The 24,994-nt window shown below is 45.8% G+C and overlaps 1 protein-coding gene across 4 annotated transcripts in view; it reads left to right on the top strand.

The window, feature by feature from the left end:
• Nucleotides 1-24,715, top strand: part of LOC106607996 (histone-lysine N-methyltransferase NSD2) — a 43,725-nt gene extending 19,010 nt beyond the window's left edge. For 3 of the 4 annotated variants that reach the window (XM_045705422.1, XM_045705381.1, XM_045705409.1), the window contains 10 exons: nucleotides 6,215-6,394; nucleotides 7,335-7,491; nucleotides 8,607-8,809; nucleotides 15,552-15,655; nucleotides 15,763-16,032; nucleotides 18,402-18,518; nucleotides 19,650-19,791; nucleotides 19,909-20,015; nucleotides 20,233-20,434; nucleotides 23,862-24,715. In XM_045705422.1, the coding sequence (XP_045561378.1) occupies nucleotides 6,215-6,394; nucleotides 7,335-7,491; nucleotides 8,607-8,809; nucleotides 15,552-15,655; nucleotides 15,763-16,032; nucleotides 18,402-18,518; nucleotides 19,650-19,791; nucleotides 19,909-20,015; nucleotides 20,233-20,434; nucleotides 23,862-24,025 (1,646 nt within the window). In that variant the 3' untranslated portion in view covers nucleotides 24,026-24,715. Of the gene's footprint in view, nucleotides 1-6,214; nucleotides 6,395-7,334; nucleotides 7,492-8,606; nucleotides 8,810-15,551; nucleotides 15,656-15,762; nucleotides 16,033-18,401; nucleotides 18,519-19,649; nucleotides 19,792-19,908; nucleotides 20,016-20,232; nucleotides 20,435-21,106; nucleotides 21,223-23,861 lie in introns of those variants that run through there. The other variant, XM_045705439.1, reaches the window with a different exon arrangement.
• The last annotated feature ends 279 nt before the right edge of the window (nucleotides 24,716-24,994 follow it).

Below are 24,994 nucleotides of genomic sequence, written 5' to 3'. Positions count from 1 at the left end.
AGTAGAGGTAACTGAGGTCATATGTACATATAGGTAGGTGTATAGTGACTATGCATAGTTAATTAACGGAGTGGCAGCAGCATCGTGTGTGTGTGTGTGTGTGTGTGTGGGTGTGTGTGGGGTTAGAGTCCAGTGAGTGTACATCGAGCCTATGCAAGAGTTGTTGCACAAATAAATAATAAAATAAGGGGTCAATGCAAATACCCCAGGTAGCCATTTGATGAACTGTTCAGCAGTCTGATGGCTTGGGGGTAGAAGCTGTTAAGGAGCCGTTTGGTCCCAGACTTGGCCCCCCGGTACCGCTTTCCATGCGGTAGCAGAGAGAACAGTCTATGACTAGGGTGGCTGGAGTCTTTGACCATTTTTTGCAACTTCCTCTGACACCGCCTGGTATAGGTCCTGGATGGCAGGGAGCTCGGCCCTGTGATGTACTGGGCTGTACGCATTACCCTCTGTAGCGCCTTGCGGTCGGAGGCCGAGCACTTACCATACCAGGCGGTGATGCAACCGGTCAGGATGCTCTCGACTGTCTTGATGTGTTTGGACCATAATAGGTCCTTAGTGTTGTGGACACCAAGGAACTTGACTCTCTCAACCCGCTCCGCTACAGCCCCGTTGATATGAGTGGGGGCGTGCTCGGCCCTCCTTTTCCTGGAGTCCACAATCAGCTCCTTTTGTCACATTGAGGGAGAGGTTGTTGTCCTGGCACCACACTGCCAGGTCTCTGAACTCCTCCCTATAGGCTGTCTCTCGTTGTCGGTGATCAGGCCTACCTACCACCGTTGTGTCATCAGCAAACTTAATGATGGTGTTGGAGTCGTGCCTGGCCATGCAGTCATGGGTAAACAGGGAGTACAGGAGGGGACTGAGCACACACCCCTGAGGGGCCCCTGTGTTAAGGATCAGCGTGGCGGATGTGTTACCTACCCTCACCACCTGGGGGCATCCCGTCAGGAAGTCATAAGATCCAGTTGCAGAGGGAGGTGTTTAGTCCCAGGGTCCTTATCTCAGTGATGAGCTTTGAGGGCACTATGGTGTTGAACGCTGAGCTGTAGTCAATGAATAGCATTCTCACATAGGAGTTCCTTTTGTCCAGGTGGGAAAGGGCAGTGTGGAGTAGAGGTCGACCGATTATTTTTCTATGCCGATTTATTGGAGGCCCAAAAAAGCCGGTACCGATTAATCGGCCGATTTATTATGCTTTTTTTTGTGTACACACACACACACACACACACACACACACACACACACACACAGCTCTGAAGTGACAACGATACTGAAGAGTCTGCTTAGGAGACTCTTCCGGCCGTGAAAATACAGCCCCCTACACCCCAACAGGTTAACTAAAATGTCAACCCAAATACTTCTGGCAGGGCAATAATAGTCCAGCGCTAATCAACATCAACGGGAAGTGCATTTGAAAATAGAAAGTCTGCTGCAGTGTAAAGCACTGGAACGATAGAGGGGAAAAGAGAGACGGAAAGAGATCTTAGCTGTTGACTTCAGGCAGTTGTCTGACCGTCCGATGTTTTGTTGGCTTGTATGTCAAAGCTTCGCAACAATGTTGCTACTAATCCACGCGATCCATAACCGGCACGGTCCCCAACGATAACAACCACGACCTAGAGGGGTCACACCGACGAGTTAAACACTTTATAAACTAAACACGCTGAAAATAAACAAGGACTTCTGCAGCATAGCACACCCAATCAAACTGTCGCGCCAACCAAGAGCTTCCTCCTAGAGAGCTGAAAGAGCTATCTTTATCTCCTCCTTCCTAGTGGCACAACCTTAAAGCCTTAATCTTAAATGGTTTAAATGAAAACAATTCCTCGTCAATCTACACATACTACTCAATAAGGACAAAGCGAAAACAGGTTTTTAGACATTTTGGAACGTTATTAAAATTAAAACGTTCCTTATTTACGTAAGTATTCAGACCTTTTGCTATGAGACCTGAAATTGAGCTCAGATGCATCCTGTTTCCATTGATCATCCTTGAGATGTTTCTAGAACTTGATTGGAGTCCACCTGTGGTAAATTCAACTGATTGGACATGATTTGGAAAGGCACACACCTGTCTTATATAAGGTCCCACAGTTGACAGTGCATGTCAGAGCAAAAACCAAGCCATGAGGTCGAAGGAATTGTCCGTAGAGCTCCGAGAAAGGATTGTGTCGAGACACAGATCTGGCGAAGGGTACCAAAACATTTCTGCAGCACTGAAGGTCCCAAAGAACACAGTGGCCTCCATCATTCTTAAATGGAAGAAGTTTGGAACCACCAAGACTCTTCCTAGAGCTGGCCGCCCGGCCAAACTGAGCCATCAGGGGAGAAGGGCCTGGGTCCGGGAGGTGACCAAGAACCCGATGGTCCACTCTGACAGAGCTCGAGGTTCTCTGTGGATATGGGACAACCATCTCTGCAGCACTCCAATCAGGCCTTTATGGTAGAGTGGCCAGATGGAAGCCACTCCTCAGTAAAAGGCACATGACAGCCCGCTTGGAGTTTTCCAAAAGGCACCTAAAGGACTCTGACTATTAGAAACAAGATTCTCTGGTCTGATGAAACCAAGACTGAACTCTTTGGCCTGAATGCCAAGCGTTACATCTGTAGGAAACCTGGCACCATCCCTACGGTGAAGCATGGTGGTGGCAGCATCATGCTGTGGGGATGTTTTTCAGCGGCAGGGACTGGGAGACTATTCAGGATCAAAGGAAAGATGAACGGAGCAAAGTACAGAGATCCTTGATGAAAACCTGCTCCAGAGCGCTCAGGACCTCAGACTGGGGCGAAGGTTATTCTTCCAACTGAACAATGAACCTAAGCACACAGCCAAGACAACACAGGAGTGGCTTCGGGACAAGTCTCAATGGCCTTGATTGGCCCAGCCAGAGCCCGTACTTGAACCTGATCGGACTTCTCTGGAGAGATCTGAAAATAGCTGTGCAGCGACGCTCCCCATCCAACCTGATAGAGCTTGAGAGGATCTGCAGAGAAGAATGGGAGAAACTCCCCAAATACAGGTGGTGCCAAGCTTGTAGCGTCATACCCAAGAAGACCTGAGGCTGTAATCGCTGCCAAAGGTGCTTCAACAAAGTACTGAGTAAAGGGTCTGAATACTTATGTAAATGTTATATTTCGTTTTTAACAATAAATTTGCAAACATTTCTAAACTTTTTTTGCTTTTTTATTATGAGATATTGTGTGTAGATTGATGAGGGGGGGGAAACTATTTTATCACTTTTTGTTTTAGGAATGGGAGGAGCTTCCCAAATACAATAGACTTTCAATGTGGCACCGTCATAAGATGCCAGCTTTCCAACAAGTCAGTTCGTAATTTAATTTATTTCACCTTTATTTAACCAGTTGAGAACCAGTCCTTTATTTAACCAGGTCAGTTGAGAACAAGTTCTCTTTTACAACTGCGACCTGGCCAAGATAAAGCAAAGCAGTGTGACACAAACAACAACACAGCACATGGAATAAACAAACATACAATAGAGAAGTATATACAGTGATTTTTGCAATTCGTTCCAGTCACTGGCAGCAGAGAACTGGAAGGAAAGGCAGCCAAAGTAGGAATTGGCTTTGGGGATGACCAGTGAGATATACCTGCTGGAGCGCGTGCTACGAGTGGGTGCTGGTGAGCTGAGATAAGGTGGGACTTTACCTAGCAGAGACTTGTAGATGACCTGTAGCCAGTGGGTTTGGCGACGAGTATGTAGCGAGGGCCAGCCAACGAGAGCATACAGGTTGCAGTGGTGGGTAGTATATGGGGCTTTGGTGACAAAACGGATGGCACTGTGATAGACTACATCCAATTTGCAGGGTAGAGTGTTGGAGGCTATTTTGTAAATGACATCGCCGAAGTCAAGGATCGGTAGGATAGTCAGTTTTACGAGGGTATGTTTGGCAGCATGAGTGAAGGATGCTTTGTTGCGAAATAGGAAGCCGATTCTAGATGTAATTTTGTATTGGAGATGCTGAATGTGAGTCTGGAAGGAGAGTTTACAGTCTAACCAGACACCTAGGTATTTGTAGTTGTCCACATATTCTAAGTCAGAACCGTCCAGAGTAGTGATGCAGGTGCAGGCAGCGATCGGTTGAGCTCGTCTGGAGGTCAGTTGTGTCCAAAGAAGGGCCAGAGGTATACAGAACGGTGTTGTCTGCGTAGAGGTGGATCAGAGAATCACCAGCAGCAAGAGTGACATCAATGATGTATACAGAGAAGAGAGTCGGCCCGAGAATTTAACCCTGTGGCACCCCCATAGAGACTGCCAGAGGTCCGGACAACAGGCCCTCCGATTTGACACACTGAACTCTATCAGAGAAGTAGTTGGTGAACCAGGCGAGGCAGTCATTTGAGAAACCAAGGCTGTTGAGTCTGCCGAAAAGAATGTGGTGATTGACAGAGTCGAAAGCCTTGGCCAGGTCGATGAATACGGCTGCACAGTACTGTCTTTTATCGATGGCGGTTATGACCTCGTTTAGGACCTTGAGCGTGGCTGAGGTGCACCCATGACCAGCTCGGAAACCAGATTGCATAGCGGAGAAGGTACGGTGGGATTCGAAATGGTCAGTGATCTGTTTGTTCACTTGGCTTTCGAAGACCTTAGAAAGGCAGGGCAGGATGGATATAGGTCTGTAACAGTTTGGGTCTAGTGTGTCTCCCCCTTTGAAGAGGGGGATGACCGCGGCAGCTTTCCAATCTATGGGAATCTCAGACGATACGAAAGAGGTTGAACAGGCTAGTAATAGGGGTTACAACAATTGCGGCAGATCATTTTAGGAAGAGGTTCCAGATTGTCTAGCCCGGCTGATTTGTAGGGATCCAGATTTTGCAGCTCTTTCAGAACATCAGCTGTCTGGATTTGGGTGAAGGAGAAATAGGGGAGGCTTGGGCAAGTTGCTGCAGGGGGTGCAGGGCTGTTCACCGGGGTAGGGGTAGCCAGGTGGAGAACATGGCCAGCCGTAGAGAAATGCTTATTGAAATTCTCAATTATAGTGGATTTATCGGTGGTGACCGTTTCCTAGCCTCAGAGCAATGGGCAGCTGGGAGGAGGTGCTCTTATTCTCCATGGACTTTAGTGTCCCAGAACTGTTTGGAGTTAGAGCTACAGGATGCACATTCCTGTTTGAAAAGGCTAGCCTTTGCTTTCCTAACTGCCTGTGTATATTAGTTCCTAACTTCCCTGAAAAGTTGCGTATCACAGGGGCTATTAGATGCTAATGCAGAACGCCACAGGATGTTTTTGTGCTGGTCAAGGGCAGTCGGGTCTGGAGTGAACCAGGGACTAAATCTGTTCCTGTTTATTATTCAATGGGGCTTATTTAAGATGGTGAGGAAAGCACTTTTAAATGTCAGCACAACTGTTCATCGGGAGCTTCATGAAACTAGTTTCCATGGCCGAGCAGCCACACACAAGTCTAAGATCACCATGCGCAATGCCAAGCGTTGGCTTTTCCGGCATTGGACTCTGGAGCAGTGGAAACGTGTTCTCTGGAGTGATGAATCACGCTTCACCATCTGGCACGTTTTAAAATTGATTGGTCTGAGGGGATAAATCCACTTCAGACACAGAACTCTCGGTCGACCAAGATTTATTTTGGGAGGGAGGGGGGACAGCCCTTAATATAACGGTGTATTGTAGGTCAGGTGTATTATCGGTCAGGTGTGTTAATATAACGGTGTATTGTAGGTCAGGTGTGTTAATATAACGGTGTATTGTAGGTCAGGTGTGTTAATATAACGGTGTATTATCGGTCAGGTGTGTTAATATAACCGTGTATTGTAGGTCAGGTGTGTTAATATAACGGTGTATTGTAGGTCAGGTGTGTTAATATAACGGTGTATTGTAGGTCAGGTGTGTTAATATAACGGTGTATTGTAGGTCAGGTGTATTATCGGTCAGGTGTGTTAATATAACGGTGTATTGTAGGTCAGGTGTATTATCGGTCAGGTGTGTTAATATAACGGTGTATTATCGGTCAGGTGTGTTAATATAACGGTGTATTATCGGTCAGGTGTGTTAATATAACGGTGTATTGTAGGTCAGGTGTGTTAATATAACGGTGTATTGTAGGTCAGGTGTGTTAATATAACGGTGTATTGTAGGTCAGGTGTGTTAATATAACGGTGTATTGTAGGTCAGGTGTGTTAATATAACGGTGTATTGTAGGTCAGGTGTGTTAATATAACCGTGTATTGTAGGTAAGCTGATGAGGTGCCTGCGATGTCCGGTGGCGTACCATACAGGAGAGGTGTGTGTTGCGGCTGGCAGTGAGATGTTGACCCCCACCACCATCATCTGCACCAACCACTTCTCGCCCCAGAAGGGCTACAGCCATCACTCTCACGTCAACGTCAGCTGGTGCTTCGTCTGCTCCAAAGGTCAGTATCTCCTCCTCCTCTATCAGACGCAGTACTACACAGACACTACTAACTACTACACAGACACTACTAACTACTACACAGACACTACTAACTACTACACAGATACTACTAACTACTACACAGATACTACTAACTACTACACAGACACTACTAACTACTACACAGACACTACTAACTACTACACAGACACTACTAACTACTACACAGACACTACTAACTACTACACAGATGCACAGCCACTAACTAGTCCATTGTTTGGTCAATAGGCTGTTGGTCGACAGATTCTTGTTTTGTTGAGCAGTAGCATAGACGGGGTATTCAGAAAGTATTCAGACCCCTTGACTTTTCCACATTTGTTACGTTGAAGCCTTATTCTAAAATTAATTAAATTATTTTTCCCCCTCATCAATCTACAAACAATACCCCACAATGACATCACAATACCCCACAATGACATCACAATACCCCACAATGACATCACAATACCCCACAATGACATCACAATACCCCACAATGACATCACAATACCCCGCAATGACATCACAATACCCCGCAATGACATCACAATACCCCGCAATGACATCACAATACCCCACAATGACAAAGAACAAAAAAACAGATTCCTTATTTACATAAGTATTCAGATCCTTTTGCTATGAGACTCTAAATTGAGCTCAGGTGCCTCCTGTTTCCATTGATCATCCTTGGGATGTTTCTACAACTTGATTGGAGTCCACTTGTGGTAAATTCAACTGATTGGACATGATTTGGAAAGGCACACACCTGTCTATATAAGGTCCCTCAGTTAACAGTGCATGTTAGAGCAAAAACCACCACTCACACGTCAGCTACACAATTCTGTTCTGAACAGTTCGTCTGTAGTCCAAGCAGGAGAGACGTGCTGCCTTGTGTTGTAAGTGTGTGTGTGTGTGTGCAGGTGGCCAGCTCCTGTGCTGTGAGTCGTGTCCAGCAGCGTTCCATCCAGACTGTCTGAACATCGCCATGCCGGATGGCAGCTGGTTCTGTAACGACTGCCGGGCCGGAAAGAAACCCAAATACAGAGACATCATCTGGGTCAAACTGGGCATCTACAGGTCAGTACAGGGACCTGGCCGACTACGGGTCAGTGCCTGGCCCCACTACGGGTCAGTGCCTGGCCCCACTACGGGTCAGTGCCTGGCCCCACTACGGGTCAGTGCCTGGCCCCACTACGGGTCAGTGCCTGGCCCCACTACGGGTCAGTGCCTGGCCCCACTACGGGTCAGTGCAGGTGCCTGGCCCACTACGGGTCAGTGCAGGGCCCACTATGGGTCAGTACAGGGACCTGGCCCACATTTATTTTTTTAAATGTATTTAATTAACCTTTATTTAACCAGGTAGGCCAGTTGAGAACCAGTCCTTTATTTAACCAGGTAGGCTAGTTGAGAACAAGTCCTTTATTTAACCTGGTAGGCTAGTTGAGAACAAGTCCTTTATTTAACCAGGTAGGCTAGTTGAGAACAAGTCCTTTATTTAACCTGGTAGGCTAGTTGAGAACAAGTTCTCATTTGCAACTGCGACCTGGCCAAGATAAAGCAAAGCAGTTCGACACAAACAACAACACAGAGTTACACATGGGATAAACAAACATACAGTCAATAATACAGTAGAAAAATAAGTCTATATACAATGTGAGCAAATGAGGTGAGATAAGGGAGGTAAGGCAATAAATAGGTCATCATGGTGAAGTAATTACAATATAGCATTTAAACACTGGAATGGTAGGATGTGCAGAAGATGAATGTGCAAGTTGAGATACTGGGGTGCAAAGGAGCAAGATAAATAACTGTATGGGGATGAGGTAGTTGGTTGGGCTATTTACAGATGGGCTGTGTACAGGTGCAGTGATCTGTGAGCTGCTCTGACAGCTGGTGCTTAAAGCTAGTGAGGAAGGTAAGAGTCTCCAGCTTCAGAGATTATTGCAGTTCGTTCCAGTCATTGGCAGCAGAGAACTGGAAGGAAAGGTGGCCAAAGGAGGACTTGGCTTTGGGGATGACCAGTGAGATATACCTGCTGGAGCGCGTGCTACAGGTGGGTGCTGCTATGGTGACCAGCGAGCTGAGATAAGGCGGGGCTTTACCTAGCAGAGACTACGCATCAGTCAGCAGTATGTTTGTGTAGAGCACTGCCTCTTCTCTCCCTTGACCTAACTTACCCTAACCCTGTCCAGGTGGTGGCCTGCAGAGATCCAGCACCCTCGGAACATCCCCACCAACATCCAGCACCTTCGCCACGAGATCGGAGAGTTCCCAGTCTTCTTCTTCGGTTCTAAGGACTACTTCTGGACGCACCAGGGCCGAGTTTTCCCCTACATGGAGGGAGACAGGGGCAGCAGGTTCCAGAAGAATGGGATAGGGAAGGTCTTCAAGAACGGTCAGCCCCCATCTTGATCATGTTGTATCCTCTAAGCCAGGGTTTCCCAAACTCTGTCCTGCCACTGCTCCACCCGTTCTGTCATGCCCAGGAACAGCCCTTAGCCGTGGTATATTGGCCATATACCCTTTTGTGTATATATACCACACCCCTTTGGGCCTTATTGCTTAAAAAACTCTTACATCTAGACGTTCCGCTAGCGGAACACCTGCTCCAATATCCGATGATTGGCGTGGCGCGAAATACAAAGTCCTCAAATCCGAAAACTTCCATTTTTCAAACATATGACTATTTTACACCATTTTAAAGACAAGACTCTCCTTTATCTAACCACACTGTCCGATTTCAAAAAGGCTTTACAGCGAAAGCAAAACATTAGATTATATATTTTTATTTTTTTCAACCACTCCACAAAATTCTTGCTACACACACATATAGTGGGGAGAACAAGTATTTGATACACTGCCGATTTTGCAGGTTTTCCTACTTACAAAGCATGTAGAGGTCTGTCATTTTTATCATAGGCACACTTCAACCTTGAGAGACGGAATCTAAAACGAAAATCACATTGTTTGATTTTTAAGTAATTAATTTGCATTTTATTGCATGACATAAGTATTTGATCACCTACCAACCAGTAAGAATTGTTGTTGAAAAACAAATGATAGTGGGACTAAGCGCAAACCAGATGGGATGGTGTATCGCTGCAGAATGTTGTGGTAGCCATGCCGGTTAACCTGTTGGGGCTAGGGGGCAGTATTTGCACGGCCGGATAAAAAACATACCCGATTTAATCTGGTTACTACTCCTGCCCAGTAACTAGAATATGCATATAATTATTAGCTTTGGATAGAAAACACCCCAAAGTTTCTAAAACTGTTTGAATGGTGTCTGTGAGTATAACAGAACTCATTTGGCAGGCCAAAACCTGAGAAGATTCCTTACAGGAAGTGGCCTGTCTGACCATTTCTTGCCCTCCTTGATCATCTCTAACAAATACAGGGGATCTCTGGCATGACGTGACACTTCCTACGGCTCCCATGGGCTCTCAGAAGGCGGGAAAAAGCTGAACGATGTAATTCCATCCCCAGGCTGAAACACATTATCGCGTTTGGCAAGTGCTCTATCAGAGGGCCATTAGACTGAGGCTCGTGCATGAGGGGATAGCATGCTTTTACTTTCACTCTCTTTGTATTAAAAAACGATTTCCCGGTCGGAATATTATCGCTTTTTTACGAGAAAAATGGCATAAAAATTGATTTTAAACAGCGGTTGACATGCTTCGAAATACAGTAATGGAATATTTAGAAATCTTTTGTCACGAAATGCGCCATGCTCGTCACCCTTATTTACCCTTTCGGATAGTGTCTTGAACGCACGAACAAAATGCCGCTATTTGGATATAACAATGGATTATTTGGGACCAAACCAACATTTGTTATTGAAGTAGAAGTCCTGGGAGTGCATTCTGACGAAGACAGCAAAGGTAATAACATTTTTCCTATAGTAAATCTGACTTTGGTGAGTGCTAAACTTGCTGGGTGTCTAAATAGCTAGCCCTGTGATGCCGGGCTATCTACTGAGAATATTGCAAAATGTGCTTTCACCGAAAAGCTATTTTAAAATCGGACATAGCGAGTGCATAGAGGAGTTCTGTATCTATAATTCTTAAAATAATTGTTTTTTGTGAACGTTTATCGTGAGTAATTTAGTAAATTCACCGGCAGTGTTCGGTGGGAATGCTAGTCACATGCTAGTCACATGCTAATGTTAAAAGCTGTTTTTTTATATAAATATGAACTTGATTGAACAAAACATGCATGTATTGTATAACATAATGTCCTAGGGTTGTCATCTGATGAAGATCATCAAAGGTGAGTGCTGCATTTAGCTGTGGTTTGGGTTTATGTGACATTATATGCTAGCTTGAAAAATGGGTGTCTGATTATTTCTGGCTGGGTACTCTGCTGACATAATCTAATGTTTTGCTTTCGTTGTAAAGCCTTTTTGAAATCGGACAGTGTGGTTAGATTAACGAGAGTCTTGTCTTTTAAAATGGTGTAAAATAGTCATATGTTTGAAAAATTGAAGTAATAGCATTTTTGAGGTATTTGAATATCGCGCCACGGGATTACACTGGCTGTTGAGTAGGTGGGACGCTTGCGTCCCACCTAGCCCATAGAGGTTAAGGTAAAATGGTGCTTTGAGGTTAAGTGAGCCCTGAATTCTAAATAATTCACTGACCGTGTCACCAGCAAAGCACCCCCACACCACCTCCTCCATGCTTCACGTTGGGAACCACACATGCGCAGACCATCCGTTCACCTACTCTGCATCTCACACAGACACGGCGGTTGGAACCAAAAATCTCAAATTTGTACTCATCAGACCAAAGGACAGACTTCCACCGGTCTAATGTCCATTGCTCCTGTTTCTTGGTCCTGCCTGTCCTTTAGTTGTGGTTTCTTTGCAGCAATTCAAGCATTAAGGCCTGATTCACAGTCTCCTCTCAACAGTTGACGTTGAGATGTGTCTGCTACTTGAACTCTGAAGAATTTATTTGGGCTGCAATTTCTGAGGCTGGTAACTCTAATGAACTTATCCTCTGCAGCAGAGGTAACTCTGGGTCTTCCTTTCCTGTGGCGGTCCTCATGAGAGCCAGTTTCATCATAGCCATCATTTCTCAGAACAAGAATAGACTGACGAGTTTCAGAAGAAAGTGCTTTGGTCCCGTGTGGCTCAGTTGGTAGAGCATGGTGTTTGCAACGCCAGGGTTGTGGGTTCGATTCCCACGGGGGACCAGTACGGGGGAAAAATGTATGAAATGTATGCATTCACTACTGTAAGTCGCTCTGGATAAGAGCGTCTGCTAAATGGCTAAAATGTAAATGTTTGTGGCCATTTTGAGCCTGTAATCAAACCCACAAATGCTGATGCTCCAGATATTCAACTAGTCTGAAGGCCAGTTTTATTGCTTCTTTAATCAGAACAAGTTTTCAGCTGTTCTAACATAATTGCAAAAGGGTTTTTTAATGATCAATTAGTCTTTTTTAAAATGATAAACTTGGATTAGCTAACACAACATGCCAGTGGAACACAGATTCTCCATTAAAAATCAGCCGTTTCCAGCTACAATAGTAATTTACAATATTAACAATGTATTTATTATTAACATTAACAATCTATTTCAATGTATTTATGATCAATTTGATGTTATTTTAATGGACAAAAAATAGCTTTTCTTTCAAAAACAAGGACATTTCTACTTGACCCCAAACTTTTGAACGGGTGTGTGTGTGTGTGTGTGTGTGTGTGTGTGTGATGGTGATTGCGATTGCGTCATCTGTGGACCTATTGGAATGGGTCTAAGGTAACAGGTAGGATGGAGGTGATATGGTCCTTGACTAGTCTCTCAAAGCACTTCATGATGACAGACGTGAGTGCTACGGGGCGGTAGTCATTTAGTTCACTTACCTTTGCTTTCTTGGGTACAGGAACAATGGTGGCCATCTTGAAGCATGTTGGGACAGCTGGTCTGCTCAATACATTGTCAAATCGGTTGTGAAGCCAGACTTATTGGCCATTCCTTTTGGATCATCTCTCTCAACCATAAAATGTTTCAATTCCTCAACGTTTTTAGTCATTTCGTTAAACGGGTTAAATGGCTTATTAGTAACTGGAATAGTGTAGTGTCTGGTTGCTCCTCATTACACACCACAGACAAAACATTATTTACATCAACAACAACAGGAATCTCTACAAAACATATACACTATTAGGGCCAGCCTTTTGTACTTTGGTTTTCCTAGATATTGCCACTATATTGTGATCACTACAGCCGATGGATTTGGATACTGGTTTAAAGCAAATTTCTGTAGGACAAGTAAAGATTAGATGGAATACATGTTAATGATTTAATTCCTGTGCTGTTTGTAACTACCCTGGTAGGTTGACTGATAACCTGAACCAGGTTGCAGGCACTGGTTACAGTTTGAAGCTTTTTCTTGGAGTGGGCAGCTTGATGGAGGGAAAAACAAAGTCACCCAGAAAATATACCTCAAATTATTTCACACACATGTTATCCAGATACTGACTGTTAGCACTTGGTGGTCTATAGCAGCTTCCCACCAGAATGGGCTTTAGGTGAGGCAGATGATCCTGTAGCCATATTACTTCAACAGTATTTAACATTATCCAGATACTGACTGTTAGCACTTGGTGGTCTATAGCAGCTTCCCACCAGAATGGGCTTTAGGTGAGGACAGATGAACCTGTAGCCATATTACTTCAACAGTATTTAACATTATCCAGATACTGACTGTTAGCACTTGGTGGTCTATAGCAGCTTCCCACCAGAATGGGCTTTAGGTGAGGACAGATGAACCTGTAGCCATATTACTTCAACAGTATTTAACATTATCCAGATACTGACTGTTAGCACTTGGTGGTCTATAGCAGCTTCCCACCAGAATGGGCTTTAGGTGAGGCAGATTAACCTGTAGCCATATTACTTCAACAGTATTTAACATGAGATCCTCTCTAATATTTACAGGAATGTGGTTCTGAATATAAACAGCAACACCTCCACCATTGTCGTTCCTGTAAATGTTATAACCTTTGATGGATACAATGGTAGCAATACAAGGTATTATCTAAGTGAGTTTCAGAGATTGTCAGAATATGAATGTCATCAGTTACTAGCAAATGATTGATTTCATGAACCTTGTTTCTTAAGCTACATATGTTAACATGTGTTATTTTGAGCATTTCTGGGATGCTTGCTTGTTTTTCATTGCTTTACTGGGAAGCTTAGCAGCAGTAGATGTGCTCATGTTATTTATGTTAGTGCAGGGTGAGCTGCACACAGTGGACTTCCTACTAGGGCACACGTCCTCAGTGCTAACAGTATAAATCTGGTTCGTAGGCGTATGATTACTGCATACAGTAGCTGTAGGATCAGCAGAGACATTCAGGGCAGTTAGAGGGACATGTATTAGGTTACTTTGTCTTTTCAACGCCCCTGGTATAATGTACATTTTCTGAACCATTGTGACAGCTCATTGTCACAAGGGTAGATGTTTCACTGAGCTGGGCTTAGGTCATTGATAAGTTTAATGCTGTGAAAGGATCCAGGAACCCAAATGATTTGTCAACAAAAGTTACACCCATTAAAACTGCAATCACGTAGCCAGTTGTGAAGAGAGAATCCTGCTAAAGTGTTCAATGCCGCGATTCAGAGAAGGGATCAGGGCCAGATACGATGGGTCTTTTATTGGTGTCTAGCAGAGAGTCAATCATGGAGCAAGAAACACTTACTTTTGGTCAGAATTAAAAGTAAGCGTTAATATCTGGTGTGGCCACCAGCTGCATTAAATACGGCAGTGCATCTCCTCCTCATGGACTGCACCAGATTTGCCAGTTCTTGCTGTGAGATGTTACCCCACTCTTCCACCAAGGCACCTGCAAGTTCCCGGACATTTCTGGGGGGGATGGCCCTAGCCCTCACCCTCCGATCCAACAGGTCCCAGACGTGCTCAATGGGATTGAGATCCGGGTTCTTCGCTGGCCATGGCAGAACACTGACATTCCTGTCTTGCAGGAAATCACGCACAGAACGAGCAGTATGGCTGGTGGCATTGTCATGCTGGAGGGTCATGTCAGGATCAGCCTGCAGGAAGGGTACCACATGAGGGAGGAGGATGTCTTCCCTGTAACGCACAGCGTTGAGATTGCCTGCAATGACAACAAGCTCAGTCCGATGATGCTGTGAAACACCGCCCCAGACCATGACGGACCCTCAACCTCCAAATCGATCCCGCTCCAGAGTACAGGCCCCGGTGTAACGCTCATTCCTTCGACAATAAACACAATCCGACCATCACCCCTGGTGAGACAAAACCGCGACTCGTCAGTGAAGAGCACTTTTTGCCAGTCCTGTCTGGTCCAGCGACGGTGGGTTTGTGCCCATAGGCGACGTTGTTGCCGTTGATGTCTGGTGAGGACCTGCCTTACAACAGGCCTACAAGCCCTCAGTCCCGCCTCTCTCAGCCTATTGCGAACAGTCTGAGCACTGATGGAGGGATTGTGCGTTCCTGGTGTAACTCGGGAAGTTGTTGTTGCCATCCTGTACCTGTCCCGCAGGTGTGATGTTCGGATGTACCGATCCTGTGCAGGTGTTGTTACACGTGGTCTGCCACTGCGAGGACGATCAGCTGTCCGTCCTGTCTACCTGTAGCGCTGGACATCTTTCGGTGTTTTTGAGTCAGTAGTAGAAAGGCCTCTTTAGTGTCCTAAGTTTTCATAACTGTGACCTTAATTGCGAGCTGTTGTGCTGTCCAGCTTACACGTTGGCTAAGTTTTGACATTATTTTCTCACTGAAGTCTTGGAAGTATCCATTAATCAACTGTAGTTGTTGGACTCAAGCTATTAATAATGTTTTCTGTGAAGCCCTTGAAACCAAAGCTGTTCGTGTCTTAACGACCGCTCCACAGGTGCGTGTTCATTAATCGTTTATGGTTCATTGAACAAGCATGGGGAAACAGCGTTTAAACCCTTTACACTGAAGATCTGTGAAGTTATTTGGATTTTTACGAATTATCTTTGAAAGACAGGATCCTGAAAAAGGGACGTTTCTTTTTTTTGCCGAGTTTATATTAATATAATGATTACACGTTATTAATCTAATATTCGTTATAGTATAACTGTAAGACGACAGAATATAACAATATAATCTCTCTCCAGCGCTGTTGGAGGCGGAGCAGCGCTTCAAGGAGATCAAGATGGAACGGGAGGCCAAGGAGGCGCAGGAGAACAACAGGAAACCACCTCCGTACAAATACATCAAGGTCTGAACGCTTATAACCCTTTAACTCTTCTGTCGTGAAACTGTCTCGACCCAGTCCAGTTTTGATATATTACATGTATGTAATAGTTGTTCTCCCCTGTTCTGCAGATCAACAAGCCGTGTGGCCGGGTGCAGGTCTACACAGCCGACGTGTCGGAGATCCCCAAGTGTAACTGTAAGCCCACGGATGAGAAGCCGTGTGGGTTTGAGTCAGAATGCCTGAACAGGATGTTGATGTACGAGTGCCACCCTCAGGTCTGTCCCAACGCAGAGCGATGCTGCAACCAGGACTTCACCAAGAGACACTACCCAGAAACTAAGATCGTCAAGACTGCTGGAAAGGGCTGGGGTCTGGTGGCACTACGGGATATTAAGAAGGTATATTTATTATTTATACGGGGCATTTGGAAAGTATTCAGACCCCTTGACTCTTTCTACATTTTGTTACTTTTACAGCCTTATTCTAAAATTGATGAATTCATTTTTTTCCCTCATCAATCTACACACGATACCACATAATGACAAAGCAAAACAGCATTTTTAGAATTTTTCAAATGTATTAAAAATAAAAAGATCAAATTTACATAAGTATTTGGACACTTTACTCTACTTTGTTGAAGTACCTTTGGCAGCGATTACAGCCTCGAGTCTTCTTGGGTATGACGCTACAAGTTTGGTACACCTGTATTTGGGGAGTTTCTCCCATTCTTCTCTGCAGATCCTCTCAAGCTCTGTCAGGTTGGATGGGGAGCGTCGCTGTACAGCTATTTTCAGGTCTCTCCAGAGATGTTCGATCGGGTTTAAGTCCGGGCTCTGGCTGGGCCACTCAAGGACATTCAGAGACTTGTCCTGAAGCCACTCCTGCGTGGTCTTGGCTGTGTGCTTAGGGTCATTTTCCTGTTGGAAGGTGAACCTTCGCACCAATCTGAGGTCCTGACCGCTCTGGGGCCAGCTCTATTTAAGAATGATGGAGGCCACTGTTTTCTTGGGGACCTTCAATGCTGCAGAAATGTTTTGGTACCCTTCCCCAGATTTATGCCTCGACACAATCCTGTCTCAGACCTCTACGGACAATTCCTTCGACCTCATGGCTTGGTTTTTGCTCTGACATGCACTGTCAACTGTGGGACCTTATATAGACAGGTGTGTGCCTTTCCAAATCATGTCCAATCAGTTGAATTTACCACAGGTGGACTCCAATCAAGTTGTAGAAACATCTCAAGGATGATCAATGGAAACAGGATGCACCTGGGCTCAAATTCAACTCTCATAGCAAAAGGGTCTGAATACTTATGTAAATAACGTATTTCCGTTCAAAATATATATATACATTTGTAAAAATATATACCTTTTCGCTTTGTCATTATTGGGTATTGTGTGACAATTTGGATTAATAAACAAATCAACAAATCAAACCTGTCACATAAAACCAGACCTGTGAAATGCTCACCTACAAGCCCTTAACCAACAATGCAGTTCAAGAAATGGTTAAGAAAATATTTACTAAATAAAGTCAAATATATTTCAAAAGTAACAATAAAATAACAATGGGGCTATATACAGGGGTTACCGGTACCAAGTACATTTTTGGTCCTTCCTCTGACACCACCTGGTATAGAGGTCCTGGATGGCAGGGAGCTGGGACCCAGTGATGTCTGCTGGTTAAGTCTGATGGCAGGTCCCAGTGATGTACTGGGCCCGCCTGTATATCCTTCAAGCTGGACCCAGTGATGTACTGGGCCTTCCTCTGACACCACCTGGTATAGAGGTCCTGGATGGCAGGGAGCTTGGTCCCAGTGATGTACTGGGCCGTACGCACTACCCTCTGTAGCACCTTACGGTCAGATGCAGAGCAGTTGCCGTACCAGGTGGTGATGCAACCAGCCAGGATGACCTCAGGTACAGCTTTAGAACTTTTTGAGGATCTGGGGACCCATTCCAAATCTCTCCAGTCTCCTGAAGGGGAAAAGGTGTTGTCTTGGTGTGTTTGGACCATGGTAGTTCGTTGGTGGACAACAAGGAACTTGAATCTCTCAACCCGCTCCACTACAGCCCTGTTGATATGAGTGGGGGCGTGCTCGGCCCTCCTTTTCCTGGAGTCCACGATCAGCTCCTTTATCTTGGTGACGTTGAGGGAGTTGTTGCTGTCCTGGCGCCACACTGCCAGGTCTCTGACCTCCTCCCTATAGGCTGTCTCGTCGTTGTCGGTGATCAGGCCTACCCCTGTTGTGTCGTCAGCAAACTTAATGATGGTGTTGGAGTCGTCATTTGGCCACGCAGTCGTGAGTGAACAGGGAGTACAGGAGGGGACTGAGGACACACCCCTGAAGGGTCCCCATGTCAAGGATCAGCGTGGCGGATGTGTTACCTACCCTTACCACCTGGGGGCGGCCCGTCAGGAAGTCATAAGATCCAGTTGCAGAGGGAGGTGTTTAGTCCCAGGATCCTTAGCTTAGTGATGAGCTTTGAGGTCACTATGGTGTTGAACGCTGAGCTGTAGTCAATGAACAGCATTCTCACATAGGAGTTCCTTTTGTCCAGGAGGGAAAGGGCAGTGTGGAGTGCAATAGAGATTGCATCATCTGTGGATCTGTTGGGGTGGTATGCAAATTGGTGTGGGTCTAGGGTTTATGGGATAATGGTGTTGATGTGAGCCATGACCAGCCTTTCAAAGCATTTCATGGCTATCTGTGATCTGATTTGGTGAAGGTATATCTGTGATCTGATTGGTGAATACCTCTCCGCAGGGTGAGTTTGTGAATGAGTACATCGGAGAGCTGATCGATGAAGAGGAATGTCGCTCCAGGATCAAGTACTACCAGGAGAATGACATCACTCACTTCTACATGCTCACCATCGACAAGGTACCATCCCTGGTGTAGTACACTATCCTCCCTGGTGTAGTACACTACCCTCCCTGGTGTAGTACACTACCCTCCCTGGTGTAGTACACTACCCTCCCTGGTGTAGTACACTATCCTCCCTGGTGTAGTACACTACCCTCCCTGGTGTAGTACACTATCCTCCCTGGTGTAGTACTACCCTATCCTCCCTGGTGGTGGAGTACTACCCTATCCTCCCTGGTGGTGGAGTACTACATTATTCCTCCCTGGTGTTGGAGTACTACATTATTCCTCCCTGGTGGTGGAGTACTACACTATTCCTCCCTGGTGGAGGAGTACTACACTATTCCTCCCTGGTGTTGGAGTACTACACTATTCCTCCCTGGTGGTGGAGTACTACACTATTCCTCCCTGGTGTAGTAAATGTACATTTGTCATTTAGCGGATGCTCTAATCCAGAGCGATTTACTGTTAATCCATTCATTGGACAGCCACATATCATAGACAGTAAGTATATTTTTCCTTAATAAAGTAGCTATCAGCGTATCAGAGCTAGTAAGGGGGGAAGTAAAGTTCGCGTGTTCACCAAATATATTATTAGGGGGGGGTTCGTGGGTGGCGCTGTGGGATTATTTAAAATACTTATTGAAGCGGTAGGGTTTCAGATGTTTTCGGGAGATGGGCAGGGACTGCTGTCCTTGCGTCAGGGGGAAGCGTTCCACCATCGGGGAGCCTGGACAGAGAAGTGCTGTCTGCTCCAGCATGGGAGGACCTGCCTGTCTGCTCCAGCATGGGAGGACCTGCCTGTCTGCTCCAGCATGGGAGGACCTGCCTGTCTGCTCCAGCATGGGAGGACCTGCCTGTCTGCTCCAGCATGGGAGGACCTGCCTGTCTGTGGCTGTGTCCTTGACTGCCAGAGCCAGAGGAACAGTATTGCTTTGGGGATGTTACACTCAAGACCTCTGTGACATTACAGAAAACAATACTACATACTCTATAGCTATAACTGTAGCTCTACTTCAATACTACACAGCTGTAGATGTACTTCAATACTACACATCTATAGCTGTACTTCAGTACTACACATCTATAGCTGTATCTATCGTCATCTGTTACTGCGTACCTCTTCACCAGCCTGACCTGTGTTTCCAGGATCGGATCATAGACGCCGGGCCTAAAGGGAACTACTCCCGCTTCATGAACCACAGCTGCCAGCCCAACTGTGAGACGCAGAAATGGACGGTGAACGGAGACACCAGGGTCGGGCTCTTTGCCGTCTGTGACGTCCCTGCTGGTGAGCATCAGCCATCTCCTTATTGTAAAACACTTTGTGGTTAAAAAACGAGGGTAGGCCAGAGACTGCTGTTGTCTTGGTGGTTTGGGTTAGTTGTAGTAATATTGTGGTGTACAGGGACAGAGCTCACCTTCAACTACAACCTGGATTGCCTTGGTAACGAGAAGACAGTGTGTCGCTGTGGGGCTCCCAACTGTAGCGGTTTCCTTGGAGACCGGCCCAAGGTGAGTTGGCTCCTCTTGGTACGAACTGTTTCCTGTCCAGACCTCTATCTGACTGCTGTTTCCTGTCCAGACCTCTATCTGACTGTTGTTTCCTGTCCAGACCTCTATCTGACTGCTGTTTCCTGTCCAGACCTCTATCTGACTGTTTCCTGTCCAGACCTCTATCTGACTGCTGTTTCCTGTCCAGACCTCTATCTGACTGTTGTTTCCTGTCCAGACGTCTGGTTTCCAGGTTGCGGAGCCCAAGGAGAAGAAAGCCAAGAAGAAAGTGAAGAAGCGTCGGACGCGTAACGAGGGGAAGGAGTCTGAGGACGAGTGTTTCCGCTGTGGGGACGGAGGGCAGCTGGTTCTGTGTGACAAGAAGAGCTGCACCAAGGCCTTCCACCTCTCCTGTCTGGACCGCACCAAGAGACCCTTCGGTAAGACCTTAACCCCCTGACCCCTGACCCTTCCACCTCTCCTGTCTGGACCGCACCAAGAGACCCTTCGGTAAGACCTTAACCCCTGACCCTTCCACCTCTCCTGTCTGGACCGCACCAAGAGACCCTTCGGTAAGACCTTAACCCCCTGACCCCTGACCCTTCCACCTCTCCTGTCTGGACCGCACCAAGAGACCCTTCGGTAAGACCTTAACCCCCTGACCCTTCCACCTCTCCTGTCTGGACCGCACCAAGAGACCCTTCGGTAAGACCTTAACCCCCTGACCCCTGACCCTTCCACCTCTCCTGTCTGGACCGCACCAAGAGACCCTTCGGTAAGACCTTAACCCCCTGACCCCTGACCCTTCCACCTCTCCTGTCTGGACCGCACCAAGAGACCCTTCGGTAAGACCTTAACCCCCTGACCCCTGACCCTTCCACCTCTCCTGTCTGGACCGCACCAAGAGACCCTTCGGTAAGACCTTAACCCCCTGACCCTTCCACCTCTCCTGTCTGGACCGCACCAAGAGACCCTTCGGTAAGACCTTAACCCCTGACCCCTGACCCTTCCACCTCTCCTGTCTGGACCGCACCAAGAGAACCTTCGGTAGACCCAAACATCTATCTCTGGATAGATGGATATTCTAATGTTATGTGTATATTATATTTCAGGGCGCTGGGACTGTATACAGAACCAATCCAAAGTTTGGGCTCCTTATTCCAGGGTTTTTCTACATTGTAGAATAAGTGTTGACGTCAAAACTATGAAATAACACATGGAATCATGTAGTAACCAAAGAAGTGTTGAACAAATCAAAATATATTTGAGATTCTTCAAAGTAGCCACCCTTTGCCTTGATGACAGCTTTGTACACTCTTGGTAGTCTCTCAATCAAAACATTTCTGCAGCATTGAAGGTCCCCAAGAAGACAGTGACCTCCATCATTCTGAGCAGGGCCTGGGTCAGGGAGGTGACCAAGAACCCGATGGTCACTCAGAGCTCCAGAGTTCCTCTGTAGAGATGGCTGTCCTTTTGGAAGGTTCTCCCATCTCTGCAGCACTCCACCAATCAGGCCTTTATGGTAGAGTGGCCAGATGGAAGCCACTCCTCAGTAAAAGGCACATGACAGCCCCCTTGGAGTTTGCCAAAAGGCACCTAAAGGACTCTGACTATTAGAAACAAGATTCTCTGGTCTGATGAAACCAAGACTGAACTCTTTGGCCTGAATGCCAAGCGTCACATCTGGAGGAAACCTGGCACCATCCCTACGGTGAAGCATGGTGGTGGCAGCATCATGCTGTGGGGATGTTTTTCAGTGGCAGGGACTGGGAGACTAGTCAGGGAAAGATGAACGGAGCAAAGAACAGAGATCCTTGATGAAAACCTGCTCCAGAGAGAAGGTTCACCTACCAACAGGACAACAACCCTAAGCACACAGCCAAGACCACACAGGAGTGGCTTCGGGACAAGGCTCTGAATGTCCTAGTGTGGCCCAGCCAGAGCCTGAACATCTCTGGAGAGACCTGAAAATAGCTGTGCAATGACGCTCCCCATCCAACCTGACAGAGCTTGAGAGGATCTACAGAGAAGAAAATGGAAGAAACTCCCCAAATACAGGTGTGCCAAGCTTGTAACGTCATAGAAGACTCGAGGCTGTAATCGCTGCCAAAGGTGCTTCAACAAAGTACTGAGTAAAGGGTCTGAATACTTATGTAAATAGATATTTCAGTTTATTTTTAATATATTTGCAAAAATGTCAACTTGTTTCTGCTTTGTCATTATGGGGTATTGTGATGTATTGTGACGTCATTGTGGCGTATTGTGATGTCATTGTGGGGTATTGTGATGTCATGATGGGGTATTGTGTGTAGATTGAGGAGGAACTGATTTTTTAAATCCGTTTTAGTAGAAGGTTGTAACGTAAAAGTGTCAAGGTCTGAATACTTTCCGAATGCACTGTAAATGACTATTGTAGCTGGAAACTGCAGATTTGTTATGGAATATCTACATGGGCGTACAGAGGCCCTTTATCAGCAACCATCACTCCTGTGTTCCAATGGCATGTTGTGTTGGCTAATCCAAGTTCATCATTTTAAAAGGCTATTTGATCATTAGAAAACCCTTTTGCAATTATGTTAGAACAGCTGAAAACTGTTGTTCTGATTAAAGAAGCAATAAAACTGGTCTTCTTTAGACTAGTTGAGTATCTGGAGCATCAGCATTTGTGGGTTCGATTACAGGCTCAAAATGGCCTGAAACAAAGAACTTTGCGAGAAATTGCCAAGAAACTGAAGATCTCGTACAACGCTGTGTACTACTCCCTTCACAGAACAGCACAAACTGGCTCTAACCAGAATAGAAAGAGTAGGAGGCCACGGTGCACAACTGAGCAAGAGGACAAGTACATTAGTGTCTAATTTGGGAAACAGATGCCTCACAAGTCCTCAACTGGCAGCTTCATTAAATAGTTCACACAAAACACCAGTCTCAACGTCAACAGTGGAGAGGCGACTCCGGGATGCTGGCCTTCTAGGCAGAGTTCCTCTGTCCAGTGTCTGTGTTCTTTTGCCCATCTTTTTGTTGACCCGTCTGAGATACGCCTTTTTCTTTGCAACTCTGCCTAGAAGGCCAGCATCTCTGAGTCGCCTCGTCACTGTTGACGCTGAGACTGGTGTTTTGCGAAGCTGCCAGTTGAGGACTTGAGGCGTCTGTTTCTCAAATTAGACACTCGAATGTACTTGTCCTGCTCAGTTGTGCACCGTGGCCTCCCACTCTTTCTATTCTGGTTAGAGACAGTTTGCTCTGTTCTGTGAAGGGAGTAGAAACCCAGCGTTGTACAAGATCTTCAGTTTCTTGCATGGAATAGCCATCATTTCTCAGATGGTTGCTGATAAATGGGCCTCGGCAGATTGTTTTATGGAATATCTAGTTTCCAGCTACAAGTCATTTACAATGTCGGATCAATGAATGTTATTTTAACAGACAAATGTTTTTCTTTCAAAAACAAGGACATTTCTAAGTGACCCCAAACTTTTGAACGGTAGTGTATATGCTGAACAAAAATATAAACCCAACAATTTCAAAGATTTTACCGAGTTAGTTTATAGAAGCAAATCAGTCAAATGAAATAAATTCATTGGGCAGGGGCGCAACCATGGGTGGGCATAGCCCCACCCAGCCAATCAGGCTTTATTACAGACAAATACTCCTCAGCACCATTTGTGACCTTTTTATTGTCCCCAGCACAAGGTGCACCTGTGTAATGATCATGCTGTGCCACACCTGTCAGGTGGATGGAGAAATGCTCACGAACAGGGATGTAAACAACAATGAGAGAAATAAGCTTTTTGAATAACATTTCAGAGATTGTTTTATATATTTCAGCTCTTGTCCGTTATATTTCAGAGATTGTTTTATATATTTCAGGGCGCTGGGACTGCCCGTGGCACCACTGTGATGTGTGTGGGAAACCATCTGAGTCGTTCTGCCAGCTGTGCCCCAACTCATTCTGCAAGAACCACCAGGAGGGGGCCCTGCGGCCCTGGCCCCACACCGGACAGCTCTGCTGCCAGGAGCACGATGATCCCTGACCCTACCCCAACTCCCTGACCTGGAGCGGACTGAGGCCTGACCGCCCCTGGGCCTCTAAACGCTCCGAGAGGCCTGACGGTTCAGGTCTAGAGACTGGGAGACGCTGACCTGCAGCAGAACAGGAACCCAACTCCATTATGTTTTCAATATGACTGACGGCACTCCTCTCTCATCAGGGATTTTTCTCTACAGCTCATTCAACCAATCAGGTCCTTTTACACTCAGCCAGCCAATCGGGTCCTTCCACTCAGCTTGTAACCTGTTGTGTTCGTCTGTAACTCGTCTGCACTGAGAACAACACCTGTGGTAGAAAAGCACAAAGACTGCAGAGACAGATACAGCATTAGTCTCATCACTCCTCTCCCCAGTAGTGTTTTATATGTGTATATATATATGTGTGTGTATATGAAAGACCAAAATTATAATACTGGAATATTGTTAGTGCCAGGTTGAATCTGTTTTTATCTGAAGTAATATCGTAAGACACTATGGATAGGTCTTGACTTACTATAGACAAGTACAGCATATTGTTTTAATTTGAACTAATTGTTTTCATTTGAGTAATGCGATTACCCACCTGTTCAGAGTTATTAAAGCACAGAAACCTTGTGGACTGTAACCCTTCAGCTAACCATGGTGCCCAACATGTACCTGTGGCTTTATACCGGAATAAAGAGGACTTTATTGAAGTTATTAGTTCAGTACACTCACATTTGTTTAAACTTTTTGTCCAGTTTGTGGTCCATGATCATTGTCTAATGACAGCTGATTCTAGACCCCTTAACCTGTCCAGGAAACCTGTCCGAGGAACCACGTTGAGGTGAATTTATTTAAGACGTGACAGAACTGGTCATTTGCATAACGATGATGCAGCAGTCGATGGTACAAAATGTTTTTCTGTAAAGATAATTTCTTCCAAGCCCAGCCACCAATAATAAAGAGACATAGACAAGTCCATCCGATGACTA

The sequence above is a fragment of the Salmo salar genome, chromosome ssa01 (assembly GCF_905237065.1).
Source record: "Salmo salar chromosome ssa01, Ssal_v3.1, whole genome shotgun sequence".
NCBI lineage: Eukaryota > Metazoa > Chordata > Actinopteri > Salmoniformes > Salmonidae > Salmo > Salmo salar.
The sequence above is the reverse complement of the archived record's forward strand: the minus strand, read 5'-3'. Positions and strand labels throughout refer to the sequence as shown.